The sequence below is a fragment of the Notolabrus celidotus genome, chromosome 3, assembly GCF_009762535.1.
Source record: "Notolabrus celidotus isolate fNotCel1 chromosome 3, fNotCel1.pri, whole genome shotgun sequence".
In the NCBI taxonomy this organism is placed as follows: Eukaryota; Metazoa; Chordata; class Actinopteri; order Labriformes; family Labridae; genus Notolabrus; species Notolabrus celidotus.
Window position 1 is genome coordinate 9,696,909 of NC_048274.1, and position 18,759 is coordinate 9,715,667.

At 39.6% G+C, this 18,759-nt stretch overlaps 2 protein-coding genes across 3 annotated transcripts in view; one reads left to right on the forward strand and one right to left on the reverse strand.

Annotated features, from left to right (window-relative positions):
- On the forward strand, positions 1 to 18,013 carry slc22a31 (solute carrier family 22 member 31). Its single transcript, XM_034680455.1, has 9 exons — positions 1 to 502; positions 6,048 to 6,151; positions 6,323 to 6,477; positions 11,931 to 12,099; positions 12,421 to 12,566; positions 14,233 to 14,341; positions 14,455 to 14,669; positions 14,808 to 14,919; positions 15,949 to 18,013. Exons 1-9 carry the CDS (start codon positions 68 to 70, stop codon positions 16,388 to 16,390), a joined length of 1,887 nt encoding a protein of 628 aa, XP_034536346.1. The 5' UTR covers positions 1 to 67; the 3' UTR covers positions 16,391 to 18,013.
- dpep1 (dipeptidase 1) overlaps positions 17,413 to 18,759 on the reverse strand; it is a 12,121-nt gene continuing 10,774 nt past the window's right edge. For both annotated transcript variants that reach the window (XM_034680457.1, XM_034680456.1), the window contains one exon: positions 17,413 to 18,276. In XM_034680457.1, the coding sequence (XP_034536348.1) occupies positions 18,100 to 18,276 (177 nt within the window). In that variant the 3' untranslated portion in view covers positions 17,413 to 18,099. The remainder of the gene's footprint in view (positions 18,277 to 18,759) is intronic.

Genomic DNA, 18,759 nt, shown 5'->3' on the forward strand with positions numbered 1-18,759 from the left:
CCTCCTCCTCTCGCGCATTACCTGCTGCTGCGCCGCGCGGCTGTGCAGTGCGCGCACTCACCGCGCAATGGCCCCGGACGCGTCCACCACCACCCCGAACTCTCGCTTTCAGATGGATTATGAGACGAAGATTTTCCCTCACACCGGCGGGTATGGACGCTACAACCGGATCGTGGTTGTTTTCAGCTGGTTCCCAAACTTCGCTGTCATGCTGAACCTGTTCACCGACGTGTTTTACACCCTGATCCCGGACTCGTACCACTGCAAACCAGACCCACACCTCCTGCCTTCAACTTTCCTCCTCAGCAATTTCACCTCTCAGGGATACCTCAACTTCACCATCCCCTGGATCAACGGATCCGGGCTCAGTCACTGTGAGCTGTTCAAGTACCCCCCCAACATCTCGGACTTTTCTGTGAATGTGCCCAGAGAGAGGGTCTCCTGCACCAAAGGGTGGGAGTACGCCCATGTAGCGGGGCTCGAGAGCAACTTTGTCACCGAGGTAAGCAAGTGAAGCTCATCATTCAAATCTGTTTCAGTTTGGATCTCTCTAAGGACACTTTGATGAAGTTCAGTAAAGTAAAATGTGTTCAGGTACATTTCAAATTCCCAAAAGATGAAGGAGCAATAAAACAGCAGTGAGTCTAGGTTCTATGTTTTTCCTTTCATCCACATTTGACCTCACCATTAATCAGGGAGTACAAATGAACTGACTTTACACGGGCCTGTCTGACACCAGGAACTATTTCTCTGTTGGTCCCTTTGATAACTACTTTAATTTTTTGGCTTTGCTCCAGGAAGGTGGTTCTGGACTGGCTTTGTTCCAGTTTCCGCTCATTAAAAGCAGTTTATCTCTGCTGGAAGCATGTGTGGCCATGAAGAGGGCTGTTCACAGCATGCTGTCAATATTTGCTCATGTTGAATGCAGCTCAAACTCACTCAGCTCTCACTCATCTGCTGTCTGGCTGTGCTTCCCGGGGTCAGAAGTTAACAGCTTAACTTCTACAGCTCTTTTAAGTTCTAAAGTTCAAGCATGTAAACTAAAAGATAGACTTGAGGTTTGCATCAGATCTCCTTTGACTCCTGATAAGTTACTCAGGTGAATCTAGATCCCCTTTTTTACTCACTCATGGCCGATGGGTTTAGTGTGATTAGGTCTCGTTGTGCAGCTGCATGTGATGATAAGCTGCAGGAACCTGTTTATCTTCACCTCTGTCTGTTGCATTGGACTTACTGCATTCAGGGATCCATCCCAGTCTGCAAATATTGATAATCAGAGCTCACGTGTGTATTACATGGTGCTCAATAGTAGGTGTAAAGTCTCTTCACCTCTGCCCTCATTGTTCCTGCAGAGAGGAGTTCTAACAAACAGGATGAGGTCGTTATACAATATATAATTACCCCTAAAGTTCTCCTTAGAGTATTCTCTGTGTATCATGGCGTTGAGGAAATAGATACTGGCAGTGAGGATACTTTTCCTCTGTTCCCCTCATGACGAGCTGTGGCGCTGGGAAGTCTGAGGCCTCCATGTTCCTTCCTGAGACCCTGAACACCTCCGTCCACAACAACAGCTTCCTCTGCCATGACATCATTCACTGCGACAGCGGAAAAAACGTAATAAAGGAAAAAATTGAGAACATTATAGTAACGCTCATCACCTTGAGATACACTTGTTTGACAACATTGCATAAGCATAACAGAGGACTTGATCTCTTTTCTCATAAGTGTTTATGTTAGCGAGGATCCTCTCCTGACCACTCCTCCTCTTTGGCAAATAATGCTAAAGATTTTGGATTTCACTTTTGTTGAGTATGCCTCAACAAAAATACAGGTATCGTTCTGAAACCTAAAGATCGGTCTTGCTTTCTAAACTGTCACCCTGTGTGGAAAAGCAACACTGAGTCAAAATCCTGATTTAAGACCTTCATTTTGTGCATAAACCCTCCTGTCATTTCAAATAACAAATGTTCTCTGAAGAATATTTCCAAAACAGAGCAGGTCTAGACCGTACTCTATGTTCTATTACTAACCAAGACCCAACATCAAGACAGGATAAGATCCAGTCCCATCTTACAGACAGGACTCAGTCTGATCTCATCTTAATCCACCATGAGCAGAGCACTTTGCAGCATTTAGCAAGTTACAGTGGCAAGGACAAACTTCCTTTAACAGGCAGAAAAACTTCCAGCAGGACCAGACTCATGCTAGATGCATATCTGCTGAGACCGTGTTGGAGAGAGGGATAGAGGGAGATGAAGAGAGAGATGATAGTGGTGAGATGGATAGTAGTAGTTGTAGCAGCTGGAGTCTGGCACGTCCACAGCAGCAGAGATCCAGAGGAACCTACAAGACAAGGGAGCTCGGGGACTCCAGAAAGGTCTATGGTTAATGGGACAGGAAGAGTTAAAGTAAGTGACAGGCAGACAGAGGAGAGACAGGATCCCAATGTGTCAGTTCCCCTGACTGTCTAAGCCTATAGTATAATAACTAAGAGCTGGTCCAAGCCTGAGCCAGCTCTAACTATAAACTTTATCCAAAAGGGAAGTTTGAAGCCTACTCTTAAAAGTAGAGAGGGTGTCTGCCTCCCGGACCCTGACTGCATCCTTTGTGTAGTGTTTTTAGTTTCAGCAGTCTTCTGAGGTAAATCTCAATTAAAATCCGATCTTGCACGAAGTTTAAAACCACTGTGAAGTATTAGCAGGGGAGAAGAGGTCACTGGCTGAATCAAGTATCAGAAACTATTGAAGTCGATGCTACAAAATCAAACAATTTATCCAAGAGAAGAATTCTCCACAGAAAATAGAAATGTGATGACTGAAACTAACAACCGTGGTAGAGAGCAAAGAAGAGCGTATAAGTGGTAAATTATCATGTGACAATATCGGACAACATCAGAGCAGCACTAACTGATAGCGTGGCAGGAGTCAGACATTTTATTACTGTTTTATTTTGTATTGAAAGTGAGGAGACCTCGAGTTCAGTGGTTAAAGAGCACGCCCCATGTATGGAGGCTACAGTTACAGCAATCACTGGTTCCTCTTAGGGTCATTCCCCACTTTCTTCTTCCTACACTTCCTGTCTCTGTTTTTATCCTGTCAAGACAAAAAGTGTCCTAAAGGAGGAAGAAGACAACTCAAATAGGTGAAATCACAAGAGAAAACAGCTTCATGGAAAAGGCTCTGCTCTGTTTCTGTTTCACGGCTTGATTTTAGATTAGCATTTCTTCAGTTCACCGAGCTAAATTAAACAGTGAAGATAGCAACAATTTTACATCTGTACAACTGTTAAAAGATAATAGTTATGTGTTATGTAGTGGTATGGGAGAGGATCTTTAAATAGGATAGTACTTATAGGAATCTGAAATAGTTTTAAAAAGGGGAAATTGTTTTTTGAAAACCTTTGTCGTCTATATGTAAAGTATTTATTTTCATAGGTCCAAGTAAGTAAGTATGTAAGTAAGTAAGTAAGTAAGTAAGTAAGTAAGTAAGTAAGTAAGTAAGTAAGTAAGTAAGTAAGTAAGTAAGTAAGTAAGTAAGTAAGTAAGTAAGTAAGTATGTAAGTAAGTAAGTATGTAATTAAGTAAGTAAGTAAGTAAGTAAGTAAGTAAGTAAGTAAGTAAGTAAGTAAGTAAGTAAGTAAGTAAGTAAGTAACTAAGTAAGTATGTAAGTAAGTAAGTAAGTAAGTAAGTATGTAAGTAAGTATGTAAGTAAGTATGTAAGTAAGTAAGTAAGTAAGTAAGTAAGTAAGTAAGTAAGTATGTAAGTATGTAAGTAAGTATGTAAGTAAGTATGTAAGTAAGTATGTAAGTAAGTAAGTAAGTAAGTAAGTAAGTATGTAAGTATGTAAGTAAGTATGTAAGTAAGTATGTAAGTAAGTAAGTAAGTAAGTAAGTAAACTTTATTTAGTACAGCACCTTTCACAGAGCATAGTCACAAAGTGCTCACAGTTTCAAAATCAACAAGACAAATACAATGTGCAATAAATACGACAATAATGAAAGCAGACAAAATAACAAATTACATAAGATGGTCTAAAGCCATGACAAACAAGTGTGTCTTCAGGTGCTTTTTAAAAGTCTCAGTGGAATCAGCACAGCGCACTTAGGGCAGAAGATTGTTCCAGAGAGATGGAGCCACATGCTCAAATGCAAGGTCACCTTTAGAATTTAGCCTCACACGAGGCACGGCAAGCAGACCCTGGTCTGAGGACCTGAGGGGTCTACTGGGGATGTGAGGGTGGAGCAGGTAGGAGAGATATAAGGGTGCTTGATGATGGATTGATTCATATGTTAATATTAGGATCTTAAACTGTATTCTGGATTTGATTGGAAGCCAATGTAAGGAGAATAGGATGGGGGTGATGTGGGTTGTTTTGCTGGATCTGGTTAACAGTCCAAGATCTCCTTTTTGTGAAAGTCTACTACAATTAACCTTGATGCTTTGATCAAAAACTTTGTAGCTATGATGTTTAAATGCTCAAAGAGACTTTTGGTGATGGAGGCATGCTAAACAGTCGTGGCTCGTCCTGCAAATCCTGAAATTAATATTTTTAGATAACCACAATCACTGTTGAAGTGTGTCAACTCAAAAACGTATGTGTATTATAAGTAAATATGCCACAGAAAATAACCGAGGACAAGTGAACATGCAAAACCCTCCACTGTGGACATCATGAGGGTTTTCAGACCTTTAGATAAATACTCAAAGAGGGAGAAGGGAGTGGAGGATAACTTCCTCACATTCAGTGACTGGTACTGACCATGCACAAGAAGAAGAAGAGCTGCTGGAGCGCTCTACTTTGAGACCTACTTTAGTGTAATTTAATAAAACTGTCAGCAGACATCTTAACTCACTTAGAGAGGACATGATCTACATTCTTTCTTCCTCACAGAAATCTCTCTGTTTGAGACTTGACCCTTAGTCTGCTATTCTCAGCATGCTACATTGTTCAATTAGGATAAATGAAGCAAGCTGGGAATTTCCTCCTGTACCTTTTTAAAGCCTCTGAGTGAGCAGTAGGTTATCATTCAACTATAATAAAATCATATGAGCTTTTATATAAAGTAAGCTTCGTGCATTTATGTTCACAAGTTTTTGGTTTGATTCTCTGCGTTCACTGTAGCCGCTTGTTTCTGCAGACCGGGACTAAAATGTTGCTAATAACGTCACTCAGCAGAAATTAGATTATCATGGTGCTAATGAGAACATATTGTTCCCCCACCCAGAGGAAATATCAGATTATGAGTGTAAATTGACACAAAGCTGTCCGCCCTCACCACATGTTGATGATACTAAAATCAGGACGAGTTAAACATGGGTTTTGTTTTCAATGTGACACTTTTATCTTACACTCAAACAATTAAAATTTTCCATATTTCTTCTCGAACAGAACCCTAACCAAAGCTTGAGTTTTGCTCAATCCTTTGGTGCCACACACCTCCATCATACCCAAAACTACAGAAACACGCCACTGACTCACACCTGCTCATTCATTACACCAAACATGTGCTCTCTAGTAGTTTATTTTTACCTCAGAAACACCATCCTGCAGCCACAAGTACTCACTCCAGCACCAAATGTTTACTAGGCTGCTGAAAATAGCTCCAACAAATGCGTGTCATTTTCACTCTGCAACAGATGCTTAAGCAATCACCGAGCCTATTCTAGGAATCAAACTAAATATTTGTGACCTGTTTTTAAGGTTCAAGTCCTCACTGTGAACCAGCAGGCCTGAGGCTGAAAACCACAGAGAGGATAGTGAAGTCAGAGAGTATGTAGAGGTAGACTGACATGTTATTTGTTTAGTCTTTCTTTGGATTTGTCAGGAGTTCAGGATATGGTCCAGCTTTATTAGTTATGCAATAAGACAACACTGTTTAACCCTTGGATCTATACGTCTATATGGTGTACAGCAATTCACTTCACATTAGCTTCATCAAACAGCGATGACCCTGTTGCAGAGACCTTATTTGTAAAGTTAATATTGAGTTGTTGGTTATTTTCAGTCTTAGATTATGTCAATGTAAGTCTTTGTCTTTCTTTTGCAGTGGAATTTGGTGTGCCGTGACTACTGGAAAATCCCTTTGCAGCACATCTGCTTCATGGCAGGATGGATTCTGGGATACATCCTGCTTGGTACCTTGTGCGACTGGTTAGTATTCATTATAATAATTCAAACATTAAACAGCACCACTATTAGGAAAAATACTGTAAGTTAGTGACATTACAAACGTTTTAGTTTGATAGTTTTTTTTTTAAATGAACTAATGTATTCAGTAAAGATCACAGTGTTGTCTAACTACACATCGTTGTGTGTTCTCAGGTTGGGTCGTCGCAGAGTATTCCTCCTCTCTCTCAGTCTGTCCAGTCTGCTGGGGGTGGTCGTCTGCTTGTCCAACAGTGCGGTGGTGTTCCTGCTTCTGCGTCTCTCTCAGGGTGCCATGCTTGCCGGGGTTTTTTTATCCTCTTACATTGCCAGTGAGTAACCTGCACACATGTTGAAGTCATAATACCTATCTATGTGTTCAGCTTTCTGCAACCTCATTCAGCCTCCTTATACCATCCAGCAACACATCCTCAGTTCATGTTGTAGAGAGCTTTGGAATTCCTGCCTGGATTCCCTGAGTCATTTGCTTACTCTGCTGGAGTCAGGTCTAGACCGTACTCTATATTCTATTATTAACAAAGACCCAACATCAAGACAGGGTAAGATCCAGTCCCATCTTACAGACAGGACTCAGTCTGATCTCACCTTAATCTACCATGAGCAGAGCACTTTGCAGCATTTAGCAAGTTACAGTGGCAAGGACAAACTTCCTTTAACAGGCAGAAAAGAGGGAGATGAAGAGAGAGATGATAGTGGTGCGACAGATAGTAGTAGTAGACCGTCTACGGCAGAGATCCAGAGGAACCTACAAGACAAGGGAGCTCAGGGACTCCAGAAAGGTTTATGGATTGTAACTTTGATGGAACAGGAAGACTTAAAGACAGTGACAGGTAGAGAGAGGGAGAGACAAGATCCCAGTGTGTCTTTTCACCCAGCAGTCTAAGCCTATAGCGGCATAACTAAGAGCTGGTCCAAGCCTGAGCCATCTCTAACTATAAGCTTTATCAAAAAGGAAAGTTTGGAGCCTACTCCTAAAAGTAGAGAGGGTGTCTGCCTCCCGGACCCTGACCGGTAGACGTGCCTAATGAAGTACCCACCAAATACATCATTATAGGATATTATATGTCCATCAAGGGAACAACCCTCAACAGGGTGGTGTCTCTCCAGCCATGGGGAACTTGACGTTAAGATCTCTACAGTAATTTTTACATAATGGGAAGTGTAATTAGTTGAGGTCTTGTGATTTCCTTACTGGTATAAAATGCTGTCACACTAGTTGCTTATGAGGACATTCCTGAGCTTGTACACGGAGACTGGCAGCAGCTGAGCACTCTGAAGTCACAATTTAAGTGCTGCACTCAGTGAAAACAAACAAACAGTAAACTGATTCAGATAGAGAGATAAATACTGTATATAAAGACAGGATGAAACCCCACGGTATCATGTGGATACATTATACCAAGTATAGCTTAGGAGGTTATCCGTAATAAGTTTCCATCTCCTCTTTAAAGACTTACTGTTTCTCTAACTGTGTCTGAAAGATGTAAATGATCCTCTTCTATCATTCTGTCACTGATGAAGTTACTCAGATTACGCTCCTTTTGCTATCTAGATACTAAACATACAGATACAGGGGATGCACAGAAAACACACAAAAGCTACCTTTGATAAAACACACAACCCCCTGACTGGAGAAATACATTTCCCCCCCGCCTGTTGGTGAAACTGCAAAGGCCTGCAAGAAAGACTTTTCTCTATTTTCATCTCATAAGAAAGAACAAACTCTGCTGCTGTTTTTATCTCTTTCCTCCTTCCTTATCTTCATGCAGCTCAGGAGTCTGCAGTCAACATTTAAACATTACTATTTGTCATCTCTAGACTGACTCCTGACCTTTGAATCCACAGCAGCCACAGCTCTTGTTTGCTCAGTGATGAGCTAAAAGGCAATTCAGTTTGATTAACAGATTATGTAATCTTGTCTTCTCAGCAGAGGAATATTTTCAACTGAATTTGATTTGGAAGAAATACAAGAGGCTCGAAACTCACAATCTGGAGCCAACAATTTATCATAATGCTCTTTAACACTTACACTTAAAAGTACAGCAGTAGAAATGGGAATATTGAGGGGGAACCTAGCAGTCATTCTTCTGTGCACAACAACCACTCTCTTCTTCTTCTTCTTCCAACCGATGCATTTCGCATCAGCATTTGCTATCACATCCACATAAGTCATTTCTCTTCTCCTAGGATGCAATATATAGAAAGGAAACAGGAGCTGCTCACAGCTGCATTGGTCTCTACAGTTCAACCCTTGTGGAGACATTTTTATCCGTCATTTGATTTTTAAAGTTATAATCTTTCAACATTTCCGTTCTGGTGAAAACGATAACCACAGCTCTCTCCTGAAGCAGCTACCCTACCAGAGATGCAACAGAAGAGCGACGGGTTTGTCTATGAACAACTTAGTCAAACAGTCCTCCGTTGTCGTGATGATAACTAGAAGCAATAACAACTGCAAACAGGATCTGACTCCATGGAGCACACGGTAGAGTAGTTTAGAAAAACAAAATACAGGAAACACTGGATTACATGCTGCATTGTGTCCTCTGCCTCCCCAGTGTGTTTCAAGGCAGACTGCATCGTGTGCAGGATTAGGAGACCCTGCTACTGTGTTCAGCAACAAACACTGTATGGAAAAGTAATGACAAAATGTAAAGGCATTAAATGGCTAGTAGTTAAAGTGGCATCTTTAAAAAAACGTAACAATTATATGGGCTTTAGTATATTTATAGAGAGCAATTTAACGTTTTCAACATGCTTTCCTTCAGTAATCATTTCCTGTAAATAAAAAAAAATCAAATAAATACCAGAAAAATAACATAAAATAACAAAGGCATTAAATGGCTTTAAATTAAAATTGACATCTTTAAAAAACCTAACAATTATATGGGTTGTAGGATTTTAATTGAAAGCAATTTTAACTTTCGACATACATTTCTTCAGTAATCTTTTCCTGTAAATAAAAATAAATAAAAACAATTCTAATAAATTAAAACAAATGAACAAAAAATAAAATCACTTTAAATAAGATCATATAAATACCAGAAAAATACAATAAAATAAAATAACAAAGGCAATAAATTGCTTTTAGTTAAAGTTGCACTTAAAAAAACAAAGCAATTATATGGGTTTTAGGAGTTTAATAGACAGAAATTTGAACTATCGACATGTTGTCCTCAGAGATCCTTTCCTTTTAAATGAAATAACCTCAGATATTACCAGGGAAATAAAATAAAAATCAAATTATATAACATAAAATGAGATCAAGTGCCAGAAACATTTTACAAAATAAAATAAAATAAAATAAAATAAAATAAAATAAAATAAAATAAAATAAGGTCAGATAAATACCGTAAAAGTACAATAAAATAATAAGGCATTAAATGGCTTTTAGTTAAAAATGGCATCTTTAATAAAAACAACTAACAATTATATTGGTTTTAGGATTTTAATAGACAGTAATTTAAAGTTTTCAACATATATTTCTTCAGTAATCCTTTCCTGTAAATAGAAAACTGTAATAAATAATAGACACAAAATTATGAGATATAAACTGTATACCAGCAGTAGGTTTTCTTAAAAATTGGGATGTACTGTAGCTCCTTAGTTTCTTTGGAAATAAGTTGTCTTATTGGATTAACTTTAGGCCATCTGCTTGAATTACTCCCTCAATATCTGAAAATATGAACTACATAAGTATCAACACTTCAGGAATGTGTGTGACAGACTTGTAGAGATGTGTAGTGTTGAGTTCTGACTGACAGCAGGCAGCTGGTTGGTGTTTCTTTCCTCCTCCTCTTCCTCCTGTAGGGGGTCTCATATTTATAACTCCACTGCAAGTAATGAATCTTTAGTCTTCTTCCTCCGGTGTGAATGTCTTTCTGATAAGACGTCTCTGACTGGTAGAGACACAAAGTTAAACTGATACTGCATGTTTCTTTTTACTGTCCTAAACAGCAGTGAGGCGGCACAGGGCAGGACAGGAGAGTAGTTCTGTTAGCATGTTTAGAAACATCACACATTCCTGTGTAGGAGGAGATGGTACGAGGTACATTCCAGCAAGGTCAGGATAAGATTGGATCCAGATTTTGTTTTGTTAGGGTTGAGCTGGGTGGGATTGGGGCCCAGGAGAAATGTTACTCAGTGATGTCCTGCCAGCGCTGCTCGTCCTTAGAGAAGAGAGCACAATAGCAGGACAAAAACTCAAGGCAAGGAAATGAGCAGGAAGTGAGCTTCTCATTTTTCCTCTCTCCCCCCTCCTTCCTCTCAGAGCTTGGAGAGGAAAGAGGTCAAAGTTCAGGAGAAGCTCACACAGCTGGTCACTCTCTCAGACAAGTTTATATCAGTACACAAGGATCAGAGAACTCTATCCCCGGGTAGCTCTATCTAAGACCGTTGATCCTTTCATTTATTTTTTCACAGACATAAGCACATTTTTATCCTTACTGTGTGAAAACCGTGTAATAACAGAAGAAAGTCGACTCCAGGTCAAAGGAAATTAAAACATTTTACAAGAGGTACCACTGCCCTGCAGCTTCCTCTGAGTACACATGGAAAGAATTATTAATACAGGAGAAACCAGAGGAACATTAATGCTTTAATAACTGGAGCATACAGGATACTAGTTTTATGGGAAATTTCTCTCAACTCAACTTCTCTTTATTTATACAGCACCTTTCATACATTCAAGCATGCAGGCCAAAGTGCTTCACAAAAGAAAAGAGACAGAAAACAACAACAATAGGTACAATTATACAAGACTAAAACAAGATAAAGAAAATTGATATGAAATACTTTTAAAAAAATTAAGTAAGATCAGATAAATACCAGAAACTAAGAGAGGATAAAATAAAATAAAATCAGATAAATACCAGAAAAAAATATATAAATAAGAGAGAATACAATTAAATTAAATACAATAAGATATAATAAATAAAATAACACAAACTAACATAGAATCAAATATAATACAATACAAAAAAAATCAGATAAATGCCAGAAAAATAAAATAAGATAAAAAATTTTTTAATGACATCTATAAAGGATTGAATAAAATGTAATGAAATAAAATCAGATAAATACCAGAAAAAAATTACATCAAATAAGATTGAATAAATTAAAATAATGTACAATCAAAAAGAATGAAATAAAATAAAATAAGATCAGATAAATGCCAGAAAAATAAAGTAACATAAAATAAAGTAGATTAGAATAAATTAGAATTACCTGAGATTAGATCAGATAACTATCATAAAAATAAACATTAAATAGGATATAATAAAATAAAAAAAAATCATATAACTTTCATCAAAATAAGATAAGATAGAATAGAATAAACTAGAATGAAATGGTACTTGAAGATGTGATGTGAAAATGTGATGTTAGCTGTGGTTTGGCAGGAAGTGTGCTCTTAATTATGAAAACAGTAAATTACATGAATAGAATAAATCTGTTGTAATTAATATACAAGGTGATACGTGGTGATTTTCCTGCCTTGCCGTTAATTTGACCTGAGAAGAATCCTTAACGCCCTTTATGTTATTTAATGTATTAAAGCGTACTGAGGTTGTGACCTGTGTTTACATGACATCTGAATCATCCAACAACAACATGTGGTGCACCATACCTTCACAGTGGCTTTGAGTGTGAAGAGGTTCATGTGCTGACAGGAAATGGATTCGTTGTGGACTGATGTATTCGTCTTGCTTCAGCCTTGTGTTGATGCTATCTGTCTCCTCTCTCTCTGTTCCCATCGCTCTCTCAGGGCTCGAGCTGTGTGACCCTCCTCATCGTCTCATGGTCGCCATGATCAGCGGCTTCTTCGCCGTGTTTGCCGAGCTGCTGTTGCCGGGCATCGCTGTGCTGTGCCGCGATTGGCCCATTCTCCAGGCTGTGGCCACTTTGCCTCTGCTCCTGCTGCTTTCCTATTGGTGGTGAGTCAGGAGGAAACAGGTGGAGGGTATACGTGAACCCCTGTATGTGTGTGTGTGGTGAGGCATAGAAGGCAATTTAATTATTTGTCTTGGCACACAGCAGCTACGACTGCTCTTACATGTCATCACACATTTTATTGATGCCCTGTTGCTCGTAAAATCATTATGAACACCATTAAGACTCTGTTTATGTATTCACTAAAAACACTGTAAAAACAGTCTGTTCATCTTCTCATCCTCTGTACCAACATTACAAAGAATGTCTGAATGTCTGAGCTCCGTATCTCCCTCAGATATGATATCACAGTTGTTTTCTTTCAGCTGTGCTTCAGTGTTTCCGGAGTCTCCTCGCTGGCTGCTGGCTACAGTTCAGATCCCTCAGGCGAAGAGGAGCCTGCAGGAGTTCTCTACCAGGAACGGAGTCTGTCTACGAGATGAGATCTACCCTGGAGAAACCCTCCTGTCAGGTATATATGCGCGCACACACACACGCGCACACACACACACACACACACACACACACACACACACACACACACACACACACACACACACACACACACACCCTTGATAAATAAATTTAAATTGAGAAAAGTGTTAAAATATGGGGGAAATAAACCAAGTGTGTATTTTATATATATATAAATTAGATTAGATATAACAAATATATAAAATACACATATATATACTGTATATAAATATATATACATTTAAATTTGTAAATAGTCTTGAATTCAAATTTAACCTTATATGTTATGAATTATATTTTAGTATGATAATATACTTTTTTATTAAATTTAAATATATGTATGTTTAATTTATTTTATATTTCATATTTTTTTCCTGCACAGAAACTCATTAAAACGTACAAAAAATGTATAAATGTAGGTATATATATATAAGATTATATTTAGATTAAATATATTCATATGTATATGAATATCCTCACATTTATTCTTGCATTTTACTGCATGTTAATCCCACATGACTCTAAATAAGTTATCTTAATTACAGATAACTTTGATGATTAGACTTTATTTGATATATTCCAAAGCCACAACACGTCTTTAGATGTCACATGTTGTCTAAACAAACCAAACCAACTCAAAGTTCACTCAGTTAACATTTATACAAAACACATCAGTGGAAATTTCTAGTAATTCAAATGCTAAATCTGTGGAAATTTGGGCATTTGTGCTAAAAGAAATGATTCAGACATTAGTCATTAATAGAAAAACATTTTGACTCATGAGTAATGTTAATTTTTATTCCAGTGTTCTGCTGAACTTGCTCCTGGAATGATCTTTATTATTTGACATTTCAGAAGCTATACAAGCGTGCAAAATGACAGGGAAACATCTAGCTACTTATTCTCTTCATCTCACTTCTCAACATGAGCAATACAGACATGCACATCTTATTCGTTCTGTCAGATGTCTTTACTACTTGTTAATTCACTGTCAATTTATTTATTGGTTCTGTACATGTTTTTCTTAGGATAAACTGTTTTACTTTAACTAATAGTAATTTAATAATGTCTATCTTATATGCTCTTTATTGTAATGTTTGCACTGTTCACTTTGCTGCTGTGACTGTTAATTTCCCCAACAAAGAAAGGATCATCTTATCTTACGTTCACATTTGAAAAAGTCAGTGATAAAGAGGAGGAGGAGGAGGAGAGAATAAGTGTCCATTGTTAGAAAGTTTGACATGCAAATACTAAAAGAGGAACACCAACACAGCCCCCTCTGTTGAAGTTCACAGCTGACCACACCTAATGTCACTGAGGGTGTGAGCTGAACCTCTTTTGTTGAACCTGTAACTGACTTGAACAGTGCTGTGACCGGGGCCTGTTCTTCATTGTATAAGTGTGAAAGGTTAAATCTCTGGAGGTCAGGAAAGATCAGGTTTTTAATGACACTAAGTTTCTCTTTGAGAGTCTAGGATGACTCAAACTAAAACAAAGGACTTTCAATGTAGCTTCACTTAAATTTGACATTTTTGGAGCCTTACCTTACCGTGTCATTTAAAGTAAGTTCTCAGACTTTTCTGAATCCAAATATTGATTTACTGGAACTGCAATGACACTGATACACAGAGTTCCTCATGTTTTTGTTCCCCCTGTGTTCACAGAGATTGACTCGGCGTACGGAGAAGACAGTCAGCCGATGTACTTCTCAGTTCTGGAGCTGCGTCGGACTCGTGTCATCTGGAAGAACTGTCTCATCCTCAGTTTCACCCTGTGAGTTTTTATTCTTTTGGTGAAAAAGTAAAGCTTCCAACATTAAATCAACTTAAAATTTTTGCTTTTTAGAGAGACGAGTATCATCATAGTCTGTCTTGTCTCTCATCCAGGTTCATTGGAACAGGTGTCCAGTACTGCTTCACAAGAAACTTGCACAGTTATTCCACAAACTTCTACTTCAGCTACTTCCTCCGGGTGATCACCGGAGCGCTCGCCTGCATCTTCATCTGTGTGTCTGTCAATCATTTTGGTCGGCGTGGTATGCTGCTGCTCTCCGCCATCATCACAGGACTGTCATCACTGCTGCTGCTCGCCCTCACTCAGTGTAAGCCACATCAGCATGTTTTACTTTATCACTTGAGGGCACAAAATGATTCCTTGAAGACATTTGTTGTGTAGCTAATAGTAATAATGGGTCTGTAGGGATATCACAGTGTTAATGTGTTCTCTCTTTACATGTCAGACCTGCGTGGAGGACTGGTGTTGGTGCTCTCTGTGGTGGGTCTGCTGTTTTCTCAAGCCCTCGCCATGCTGAGTGTCTTCTTTGCCTCTGAGGTGATGCCGACTGTGGTTCGGTAAGTTACAAAATTATCAAAGCGATGAAACTGTTTTAGAAATGAACCCAGAGGTGAATCAGGTGCTTGACTTTGAGTTAGCTAACTTTGAGTGTGTATCAGTTGTTCAAATGAACCATGTTACCCCTGTTTGAATCAATCAATCTTTATTTACATAGTGACAACAAATGTTATCTGAAGACTCTTTTCAAACAGAGCAGGTCGAGACCGTACTCTATGTTCTATTATTAACAAAGACCCAACATCAAGACAGGATAAGATCCAGTCCCATCTTATAGACAGGACTCAGTCTGATCTCATCTTAATCCACCATGAGCAGAGCACTTTGCAGCATTTAGCAAGTTACAGTGGCAAGGACAAACTTACTTTAACAGGCAGAAACCTCCAGCAGGACCAGACTCATGTTAGACACACATCTGCTGAGACCGTGTTGGAGAGAGGGATAGAGGGAGATGAAGAGAGAGAGAAATGATAGTGGTGAGACAGATAGTAGTAGTTGTAGCAGCTGGAGTCTGGCACATCCACAGCAGCAGGCCATCTACGGCAGAGATCCAGAGGAACCTACGAGACAAGGGAGCTCAGGGACTCCAGGAAGGTCTATGGTTACTAACTTTAATGGGACAGGGAGAGTTAAAGTAAGTGACAGGCAGAGAGAGGAGAGAGAGGGAAAGATAGGATCCCATTGTGTCAAGGACAAACTTCCTTTAACAGGCAGAAACCTTGAGCAGGACCAGGCTCATGTTAGAGAAACATCTGCTGAGACAGAGTTAGTGTTCAGTGACCCTACTTATTTATTTAGCTTATTAAAATAAATAAAACTACAAATTTCTGATCAATTATTTTCAAATATCCTGAAGAGTCTAATAGCGTTGGAGCTATGTGCTAAAGTCAGGGTAGGAAGCTGGAGAGTAAAGCAACACCGAAAAAGGCAAAAACAAGGTATCAAATGTAATATCTGCTCATGCTACACCTGTATGCAACCTGCTGAAGATTTGATGTCTCCTCCTCTTCTTCTTTTTCCTCTGTCAGAGGTGGATGCCTTGGTCTGGTCCTGGCAGCGGGTTGCGTCGGCATGGCCGCCTCCTCCTTAATGGAGCTCCAAAACAATGGCGGCTACTTCCTCCACCACGTCATCTTCGCCTCCTTCGCCGTGCTCTCCGTTCTCTGCATCATGCTCTTACCTGAAAGCAAACGCAAGCGGCTCCCGGACTCTCTGAAGGAGGGCGAGAGTCAGCGGAGACCTCCTCTCTTCCTGTCCCGGCCTGGGGACAACCTGCCATTACTGTGCAGCCGGCCTCCTCTGTCGGAATACAACCCGGATAACTATTCCCGCCTGGTCTCTGCCACCAGGAAGATGTTAACTAAAGATAATTTGCCTTATAGGATTGCTGTGCCGGATCATCCGCCTCTGCTGTCAGACAGTGACGCACAAGGACAGGAGAACGACACGCCGAGAGCGGTCGTATCTTAACTGTTTACCCTCCTTGTCCTCCTTCACACAGACTTGGATTATCCCTCCTTCTCTCTGTAGACATACCTCTACTGCACAGACAGTCGACCATCATCCTTCACTCTGTATGAGTCACAGGCTTTTTATTACTCAGCTCAAGAACTTGCATGAGCCTTGTTGCAAAGATTACAGTAAAAGCTCCACGTCTGTTACATTCAGCAAGAAACCTGTGTCTTCTTGAAACAGTTACTGTAGTGACATTTTTTCTCACGTGAATTCAGATAATGCACTGAAACAAAGAGGCCTTCTTTATCTTATTTAGACAAAATAAGAAAACTTAATATTTCTGTCGTCACACTTTTTCTAACTTGAGCCAGGACAGAAAGCGTCTCACTGCTCAGCTGTGTGGAGCTCACTGAGCTGTGCTGCAGCAGCAGGTCATGTGAGCAGCAGCCCTTTGTCCATTTATTAGTAACTCATGCACTTTTCATTAAGTCTGTCTGATTCAGCGGCAGCAGTGTCCCAGTGCGGAGAGGATCCCAAGGAGCAGAACGACACACAAGACCGGCTCACACTGATGTTGAGTCATATGTTATACTTGTGTTGCACACTAGAGGGCGCTGAATGATGCACTGGTCACTGATAAGGGGACAGATACTCGCCTGACTTTTTCTCTCATTTCTGACATTTTCAATCCAAATATTCCACCTAAAAGTATTTGCCCCAATATTATGGTGTCATTTGTGTGTATGTGTTACAAAAGTAACTACTGTATGAAGCTTATTTTCCAAAGCTGAAGGTAGCCAAAGAATTTGCAAACATATTAACTACTGAAGCTGCTATACAAAGACGTAACACCCTTTGAATGATACAAAAAGTTCAAGGTGCCTCAATCCTTCAGTATTTAACTGAGGGCATTATTTCATCTTTTCTTTACAGTCTGATTTTTCTTTCCTGTCTTATATTTCCCTGTAAGCATTTAAGCCTTTGCATCATGTGACGTAAAACCGCTCTGAAAAGATGAACTCCTCAAGGCCGCCATGTCCGAGAAAAACAAAGTGATCTGCCTTCAGCAGCTGCTGTTGTGTCCTTTTATTGCAGTCAGTTTATAAGTGTACCTTGAGCGGGCAAACAGATGCTTTTGTATTAAGTGAAGGTCTTACAGTCAGTCAAACATTACAATTATGTTATATTTTTATGTGTTGAAACTCTTACTGAATTTACATCTCCTTTCCCAATGAGGAGAATCTGATCTGTGAATTCAAAAACATGCAAATCAAAGTGGAGCTGAAAGAGCCTCAGAAATGTTTTACATCTCTTTGCCTTCTCTGAACACTAGATGGCGCTGTTCTCTTATAAAACATGTACTAGACTGTTTTCTGTGAAAATTCAGTACATTGATGTCAGAGTGTTTTTGTTTGTGTGCATTCAGGTAACATTTGTGTTTGTTATTACATCATTACATTCAAACTTGTGCAGCTTTTTTTCTTTTAGTTTTATGGGGAGATAAAAAAAAACAGATGATTCAATAAACTCGACTTGGTCCAACCTGATGATCATTGTTCTGCTGTCTGTGTGATTGTTATTACAATGCCATCATCAACCTGGAAGAGCATTAAAACAGGCTTTCGACAGCAGTGAAGACTATTGGTATTTCAGATTTTGTTTGCATTCCTGGACAATCTCTCTACTTACAAACATACATATCAGTGAGATCAATATCAAACACATTAAGCTGTGAGCGTGATCAGAGCTTGGAGGACCAGTGCGAGCACGAGGGGCAGCGTGCTGAACGGACGGGCAGCTCCTGAGATCTGGTATCCGTAGCTTGTCCTGCATGTGTTCTCCACCTCGTTGTACGGGATGGGAACATCATCTGGCTTCTTGCTTCTCTGAGCATCACGTACCTGACACACAGAGACAAGAGTGTGAGGTGGCAGACAGAGAGGCACTGTGACAGGCGTGTCTGTGTTCTCTCACAGGGTTCACCTGCTACCAAAGTACCTCCATTATGAATAGATTCAGTAATTAGATTTGATTTGAAAGGATTCTTCAATTAAAAGGGAAATATTTGGATTACTTGTTATTTATAGGTTAAAAAAGTAATCTGTCGAGGCAGATGTCTGTCTTACATGAGTCTGGTTCTGCTCAAGGTTTCTGCCTGTTAAAGGAAGTTTGTCCTTGCCACTCGGGAGGGTCCATGAAGCAGACACCCTCTCTACTTTTAAGAGTAGGCTTCAAACTTTCCTTTGTGATAAAGCTTATAGTTAGAGCTGGCTCAGGCTTGGACCAGCTCTTAGTTATGCTGCTATAGGCTTAGACTGCCGGGGGAACTGACACACTGGGATCCTGTCTTTCGCTCTCTCTCCTCTCTCTGCCTATCACTTACT